This window comes from Asterias rubens, unplaced genomic scaffold (genome assembly GCF_902459465.1).
Source record: "Asterias rubens unplaced genomic scaffold, eAstRub1.3, whole genome shotgun sequence".
Classification (NCBI taxonomy): Eukaryota; Metazoa; Echinodermata; class Asteroidea; order Forcipulatida; family Asteriidae; genus Asterias; species Asterias rubens.
In genome coordinates, this window is record NW_022985711.1 from 48,226 (window position 1) to 56,789 (window position 8,564).

General features: G+C 40.2%; 1 protein-coding gene across 1 annotated transcript; it reads left to right on the forward strand.

Annotated features, from left to right (window-relative positions):
* The first annotated feature begins 200 nt into the window (after positions 1-200).
* Positions 201-7,084, forward strand: LOC117306006 (integrin alpha-1-like). Its single transcript, XM_033790858.1, has 6 exons — positions 201-370; positions 1,718-2,157; positions 3,414-3,519; positions 4,016-4,585; positions 5,478-5,725; positions 6,065-7,084. Exons 1-6 carry the CDS (start codon positions 349-351, stop codon positions 6,359-6,361), a joined length of 1,683 nt encoding a protein of 560 aa, XP_033646749.1. The 5' UTR covers positions 201-348; the 3' UTR covers positions 6,362-7,084.
* Positions 7,085-8,564: the final 1,480 nt, after the last annotated feature.

Here is an 8,564-nt window from a genome sequence, read left to right on the forward strand (position 1 = left end):
AAAATGATTGATGTATTCTCGTTTTATATTCATCCTGTCATTGGCGCTAACTGTGTCAATTAATGCGATACATCGAACCAGGACTGGAACTACAAACAAAAATTAGCATATCAATGCATCTGGCAAAGATCCCGAACCCGGAACCAGACGTGTTTTTTTTCTTGAAACCACAGCAAAGACCACAAAGTGTGTTCGTGTACATAAGCACAACTATCCAACCAACGGGCCCCAAATCGACAACTGCGCCATCAGGGGTATTTAATCAAGAGTTGCAATAGTTTTGTCATCACTAATTTTGGAAGCCTCCTGATCAACGAAACCGCACTAAAGAACAGTCTTCAACTAACCATGGGGATAGGCTTGATAAAAGGTGGGTCTTTTGGCAAACAAATTAATAGTTCTAGCAAAAAAATTAATCTGCCTTTTTATTTTTCCAGTTCCCTCCACCTTTTGATTAACTTATTGAAACGATGATTGTTTGTATCATTCATTATGTTCTGTATAGCTTTTAGTGACTTTTAAAGCCAGTGGACACTATTGGTAATTTTCAAAGACCACTCTTCTCACTTGCTGTATCTCAACATAATATGCATAAAATAACAAACCTGTGAAAATTTGAGCTCGATTGGTCGTCGGAGTTGCGAGATAACTATGAAAGAAACAAAAACATCCTTGTCACACGAAGTTGTGTGCTTTCAGATGCTTGATTTCGGGACCTCAAATTCTAAACTTGAGGTCTCGAAATCAAATTCGTGGAAAATTACTTCTTTCTCGAAAACTACTCCACTTCAGAGGGAGCCATTTCTCACAATGTTTTATACTACCAACCTCTCCCCATTACTCGTTACCAAGTAAGGTGTTATGCTAATAATTATTTTGAGTAATTACCAATAGTGTCCACTGCCTTTAACATGAGGGCATAAGTAAGGCTCCAAATTCGCTTGACACACATGTTTCTCCTGAAGACAGGCAGAGTATACTGTTCGAAACATCGATACCACGCCGGCACTTTTCAAAGCCAACACGCATACAAAAGAGATTTACACATTGTTGTACCCGCAAGTTTACTATTTTATAGGTTCTTCATATTATGTTTCTGAGTAAAGAACTACTTTCAAAGCATTCTCTGTTTGAAGTGCTTGTCTGCAAAGTTGTTGAAATTGAACCAATCACTTCAGCTCACCTATGTTTCTTAATACAGAATTTATCTCAAAGCATTCTGAACATAGTTGTCGCCAAACTCGCTTAGATCGAACCAGTCTCTTCACCAGACCTACATGCTTCTTACCACAGATTTAATCTTAAAGCATTCTGAGTTTGACCAAATTTTGTCTTCAAACTTGCTAACATTAAACCAGTCGCTTCAGCTCACCCATGTTTCTTACTACAAAGTCGCTGAGAATCAGTAGTTTAACCACAAACCATGTTACTTACGACACAGAATTAATTTGAAAAATTGTTTTCAAACCTGCTGAGATTTAACCAATAGCTTCAGCACACCTATTTTATTAATACACTAAAATAATCTCAAAGCATTCTGATATATATATATATTTAAATTGGCTTGCAACTTTCTGACATTAAAACAGTCGCTTGAGCACACCTATATTGCTGTTAAAGCCTTGAGCGTCACTGATAACGGATGCGCGTTATATAACAAGCAACTATTATCTTAAAATAAAAAATATTTTGATCGTGTTTCTAAACTGTTTTGCAGTTGCCCTATTGGCATCTTTGATAGTCGCTTGCTTCAAGCAATCATCACTGGCTGGTACGGACAACACCATCCTCCCAGATGCCTTTGGTCCCGATGTCGTGGATGCCACCATCGGCAAGATAGCAATAGTTGAACAGGCCAGCCTACTCAAACCGCAGGACAGGATTCTGATTCGCATAGCATGGGTAGAAACGCAGTTCGGCACTGCACAGCTCACTCACCCTAACTACTACGGTGGGATATGGCGTGTCGATCGTGCTATGTTTGATGTTACTGTGGGCATGTTCAACATGGACAGATACAGTGATATATTTGAGGCGATTTCAACTCACCTGGGGATAATCTGGGTCCAGTCTACTTGGGAACACTGCCGCCAACCTTTGTACTCCGGTCTTGCTGCTCGTCTATTTCTTCACAACGCCAACCCGATCATCCCACCGGTAAGTTGCATTGATATCGTGGCTATCAAAGGGTGTACGTTTGGTATCTCTCCCTGAATAAATGACAATAAAAACTTATTTCTTATAACATAAGTCTCATGAATTGTGTACCCAGTGCATGGTGGTAGAGTTTAAAGGGGGTGCTATATTTGCTGTCATTTATTTCTGATATATGTATTGAACATCAATAAAATGTGTTTAGTTTTTCCCCCGACATATCTCACTTGCGTAATTAGCGAATAAGTCATGCCCCCCCCCCTTTTGTGGATTGTTACCGCCCCCCTACCATCGACGTCACGTCGGGAATTCAAACATATCGTCGGCAAGAAGAGTCTGGTCCCTAACTACACGCGCCTAGGTACCAGGCCACACAGTGCACACCTCTCTATATGCACAGCCAGGGGGCCCGACGGCTCGGGTTACCGTCATGATGTCACGTTTATGCAAATGAAGGCTCCCTTTTAGGGGCGGGGTGGGTTCCCCTAGTCTCTTAAAAAAACATTTTAAAAATACTTGCGCATTTAATAAAAAATATAAAAAAACATTTCAGGTTTAAAAAGTCATGTTTAATCGTTTAAATTATTTAAAAAAACACTTCAGCCACTATTTAAAGCAAGACAGTCCTCCGCCGTGAGCGATTGGCAAAGCTTAGTGTACCAATTCCTTTTGTAGTTGCGGGGACGGTAGTTGGTTGGGTTTTTTGTTGGGGTGTGTGTGTGGTTGGTTTTTTACAGGTTTTGTTTTGCCCGTCTCGCTTTGATCTTTATATTTTATATGATGATGTATTGAAATATGCATTGTTTTATGATTTCATTAATGTCTCATAAATATTAATTTGGAACAACAAGCAATTTTTTTTTAGAACCAACACAACTCGAAAGAAATTGATTGTGCATTGTTAAGATGATCAGAGCATACTGATCAAAACTGTGATTTGTCAACCATCAGCCCCAATTCCTTAGAGCTACTAAGCACACACATTTGCTTTGCATGAAATTTCTTCCTTACCAACCAAATTTCCGTTTGTTGTTTATTATTGCTTGTTACTTGTATTCAGCTGTTTGCTTATCCTGAAAATGACGTGGAAATTTGGTAGGTTTTCCTGTTTTTATCAAGGAAGAAACATCATGCTAAGCAAATTTTTGTGCTGAGCAGCTCTATGAAATTGTGAAAATAGTTCTTTTCACAGATCCAACACTCAAAAAGAGATTTACAAGTGATTTCTTTTGCTGTTTTTTATAACTCTGTTACTACAGGGCTGGTCTGTGGAGCAACAAGCAATTTATTGGCGAGACAACTACCCACACGATCCTCCTACTGGTAATGTGACGTATTTTTCCGTAAGGGTCGCAGAATTACCAGGTAGGTTAATTACAACTGTAACAAGAGGGCGTTTTTGTTTTTGTTTTTTTCAAGGGGGGTGATGTTTTAAGAGGGCGATATATTTTTTTTTTTTCTTGTTCATTTAGCAGAGGTGGCACTCTTTAGAATAAAATAATAAAACTTACAACAACTAAATCACAACTCTTATGTACATGACTCTCTGCAATGCATGTAAACCTCTCCCAACTGGCATTAGTGGAGATATCAAGTCCAAGGGGGCGAAGACTGATTTCATTTCAAAACATCTTTCCAGAGATAAAAATAAAACTTGCCTATCTGAGATTTTTGCTAGCTTCGCTGGTAAGTAAAGTTAAATGTACATTAGGCTGGTTTTACATAACCTATTATACACGTCAACTTATTACACACGTCATCACGCGATTTATTTTATTAGATACTTTTCTTGAAACTAATCGGGCATTTAAACAATCACAGTGTTACTATTTTAATTGTTGATTTTCTTTTATTTCACCAGGATGTACAAACAAGGGCATCGATTTGGTCTTTGTAGTTGACGGTTCTGGAAGTGTTGGACCAAGTAATTTCGAGACGTCCAAGCAATTTGTAAATGACGTTGTCGATTCATTTGAGATTGGTAGCGATCGCACACGCGTTGGAGTCATTCAGTATTCCTCCTCTGTTAACATCGAGTTTCACTTGAACCAATACACGGATAAAAGTTCACTTCAACAGGCGATTAGTAGTATAAATTACATAAGTGGAGGTACTAATACGGAGGAGGCTTTGAATGTCATGGTAGATGAAGGTTTCAAAGTTACAAACGGAGCCAGGGAGCTTGGTATTCCACGGGTGGCAGTTGTTCTAACAGATGGTCAATCACAAGGAGCTGACCGTGTCCGTGTGCCAGCAGACAGAGCCCGCGAAGAGGACATTACCATCTTTGCCATCGGTGTGACGGCAAACATAAATCAGGCTGAGCTGAACGCTATTGCAAACAAACCGAACGATACCTACGTGTTTGAGGTTAGCAATTTTGATGCTATCGCAACAATCGGTGCTACACTCCAAGATACCGCATGTGATCGTAAGTATTTACCATGAATGTTTGGTCTATTAAAGGCAGTTGACACTATCGGTAATTACTCAAAATAATTATTAGCATAAAACTTTTCTTGGTGACGAGTAATGTGGAGAGGTTGATGGTATAAAACATTGTGAGAAACGGCTCCCTCTGAAATGCCATAGTTTTCGAGAAAGAAGTAATTTTCCACGAATTTGATTTCGAGACCTCAGATTTAGAACTTGAGGTCTCGAAATCAACCATCTAAACGCACACAACTTCGTGTGACAAGGGTGTTTTTTCTTTCATTATTATCTCGCAAGTTCGATGACCAATTGAGCCCAAATTTTCACAGGTTTGTTATTTTATGCATATGTTGAGAAACACCAACTGTGCAGGCTAGTCTTTGACAACTACCAACAGTGTCCACTGCCTTTAAAGGAACATTACATATTTCTTTGCTAACAAGTAATCCACCAGATTTACATAAAAAAACTGAAGAAGTTTGCGATCGATCAGCCATCTGATGGGTCACGAGAACATAGTGAAAAACGATCGCGGTGCTGGGGCGCATACAGCTGCCACAGCCAGGAACACCGGGGCGAACCCCTTCTCTTTTCGATAAAAAGATGTGTCCAACGGTTTTACGTCCCATCCAAAGGACGAAGCAATGAGTAAATGTCTTGCTTAATTAAGGACAAAATTGTCACGGTTGGGATTCGAGCCCCCACGTTCTTGGCACACCGTTTTTCACGCTCCCTCTACGACACACAATTACTTCACTTGATGTTGAACCCACACCCCGATGACCTAACCACTAGAACTTTAATCGGACGCTCTAAACAGCTCGACCATGAAACCCTTTTTTATTTTTTTTAAATAGTATTCAATGCTTAAGATTTGTTTGGGTTTTCAGAATCTGCAGAGCTGCCTCCACTCGCCGAGCTCAACGGTACAATCGGAGAAAACCAAGCACAGAACTTCGTTCAAGACATACCTCCAGAAGGTATTACCATTATTCTCCGAACAGCTAATGGTACCGTAGTCATGTATGGATCCACAACCCTCGAATTGCCCAACTCGGCCCTCAACGATTTCATACTGACAGCCATCGAAGGACAAGGCCCCGTGGAGATCTTCATTGGAGAAGGCTTCATTGGTCAGGTATGACTTTGTAACCTTTCAACTGAAAATGTTTTCAAAGACCAGTATACTCACTTGGTGTTTTGTTTCCGAACCAAATATTTAACAGATTTGTACAAATTTGGACTCAATTGGTCATCGAATTTGCAAAAGAAAAATGTAAGAAAAACACCCTTGTTGCATTAATACTTTGTGTGCTTTTGGATGCATAATAAAAGGCTTCAGCTGAATTGTTTTATTATTAATTTTTGATTGAGAAATTATCTTTTCTCAAAAAATACTTCACTTCAGAGAGAACCGTAAACAAAAATGCTCGATACAAAATATGTTTTTTTTTTTCTTTTTTTTTTTTTTTTTCAGGTGCCTAATCAGAACGACACGAAAGCGAACAATGAAACAATCGGCAAACTGTATATCAGCATCAAGGGAAAGCAAGCAACCAATGTCTTCTCATTGGTTACAGCCGAGGGTGACGTCACCAAACCAGAAGCCACCGAACCGGGAACCACCCAACCGGAAACTACCGAACCAGAAGGCACCCAACCCGACACCACCAAACCTGACAATGGCGTTGGCATAGTCACTACGACAGTGCCATACATTGCTCTGATCATCCTGAATGCATTTATTACTGCTCGTTTGGCAATTGCACTTTAAATCTAAACTAATTCGAGCTTTATCACGCTGCCACTATCTTGTTCATGTTTTAAAGTTAAAAGATCATCATTTAAAGTCAACAATGAACAACAAAGTACTAGCGAAAATTTAAACAATAAGCAAAATGCAAACACACACCTATGGCAAAGACACACACCTCACCAGCACCCACCCAGAAAAGAACAAAAAACGCACGCCGTACCCAGTCTCACAAAATACATTATTATTCCAATATTCAGCAACACTCACAAAACCAATTCAAGCAAACGCAAAAGAGCATTATAAAAAGTGTGGAGGGAGTTTGAGTGTTAAATTCAAGTACCCCCAGTATTTCCAGAGGCCGCAGAAATAACGTTTGTCTCATGTGACTACAATAAAAGACACGACCAAATTTGGTTTTGTTGGGGGCTGAAATGACTAGTTTTTTAGAGGGGTGTGGTATTATTTACAAAGTAAATAATACTAAAAGGTATTACTGTTTTTAATTTTAAGACATGTTTATATTTTCAGTAATTAAAAACTATTTTAAAGAGGTGTCGGTAGGAAATTATATTGTTTGGTATTAAGTAGACTATGGTTTGGGGTTCAAGTTCAACATACCAAGTTCCAAGTGTGGGACTGGGGACAAAACGAAGTCCACATATTGGGCGTTCGTTTAGCTTCCCTGGGTCAACCCGCCCGGTGTGTGGTGGGGTTTTTTTCCAGGACGAACGTTGGTAAATATCTGCACACGTTCGTCCTGGGGAAAAAAAACCGCCACACACCGGGGTCGACCCAGGGAAGCTAAACAAACGCACCCATATGATTATGTAGGGACTTTAAACACTATGTCGACTAACAATCGTCCACACACAGCTCTATGTTGCATCCACTTTATTATATGTGGGCATTCCTTGCTTCTGTAAGGAAAATCAGATTCTTCAACACTGGGTGCGTTCGTTTAGCTTCCCTGGGTCGACCCCGGTCTGCCCCGGTACATTCGAATAGCTTTGACGGGGCTCACCCGGGTCAGCCCTCAGTGCCCTGCTTGTGGAGTGGGTCACTTGGGGCTGACCTGAGGTGCATGCCGTCTCCACGAGAGGGCGAGTGTGATCGTTCGGGGTCGACCCAGGGAAGCTTATCGAACGCACCATATGTAACAACAATTGTGTGGAGTGTGGAAGTGTGGAAGTCCACATAGTGTTTCAAGTCAACACTGTGCGGGCTTCTTTTGTTCTCTCTCTCTCGCTCTGCATAATAAGTATTGTAAGGTGAAGGAAACGAAGTTTGTAGTATTTTAGATTATACTGTTATTAGCAACAATGTAACTCCTATAACCAGCTCCTGATGAAATCCAAGTCTCATTACTTCACCTCAAAGATAGAGCAAAGTAACACTAAACAGCTGTTCCATGCCCAGTTCGTAAACAAACTCACTGCACCAACGTCACATCAAGCCCTCCCTGACAGTGAATCCAATCAACAGTTGGCTTATGACTTTGGAAAGTTCAAGGTATTGTGTCTTCATTAGGATGATATCCTCTTCCTATACGGATAATGTGTCATCATGCAACTCTTCGTTCATTGGCTTTGATCCGGTATCAGAGGATGAAGTCCGTAAAACTATCCTAATAGAGAGTCCTCCCAAGTCCTGCAGCCTTGACCCGATAACCACCACTCTACTCAAGGAATGCATCAACGAACTTGTTCCATTTATTACAAAACTTGTCAACCAATCACTAACTACTGGTATTGTTCCAAAGGCTTTTAAAATATCCCATGTTGGACCTGTATTGAAGAAACCTAGTCTGGATCGAAATGAACTAAAAAATTATCGTCAAATTGCAATTCTGTTGTTTGCTGCGAAAGTTATGGAACGAATTGTTTCAAACCAGCTTCGACTGTATCTTGAGGAAAATTGCTTGTTTCTGAGAGCACAGTCAGCTTAAAGACGTTTCCACTCAACCAGAGACTGCACTGCTTAAAGTATATAATGATCTCCTACTGGCTGTTGACAAGGGTCAAGAGGCCATTTTAGTAATGCTAGACTATATTCGGCAGCGTTCGATACTATTAATCATATCACTCTAGTTGAGCGCTTTTACCACAGGTTTGGAATTGGCGGTACTGCATCGAAATGGTGTAAAGGCAGTGGACACTATTGGTAATTACTCAAAATAAGTATTATCATAAAACCTTACTTGATTACGTGTAATGGGGGGAGA

Coding starts and splice junctions, on each gene's coding strand:
- LOC117306006 (XM_033790858.1), top strand. CDS start 349: ATGGGGATAGGCTTGATAAAAG. Junction 371..1,717: donor GGGGATAGGCTTGATAAAAG/GTGGGTCTTTTG, acceptor ACTGTTTTGCAG/TTGCCCTATTGGCATCTTTG. Junction 3,520..4,015: donor AAGGGTCGCAGAATTACCAG/GTAGGTTAATTA, acceptor TTATTTCACCAG/GATGTACAAACAAGGGCATC.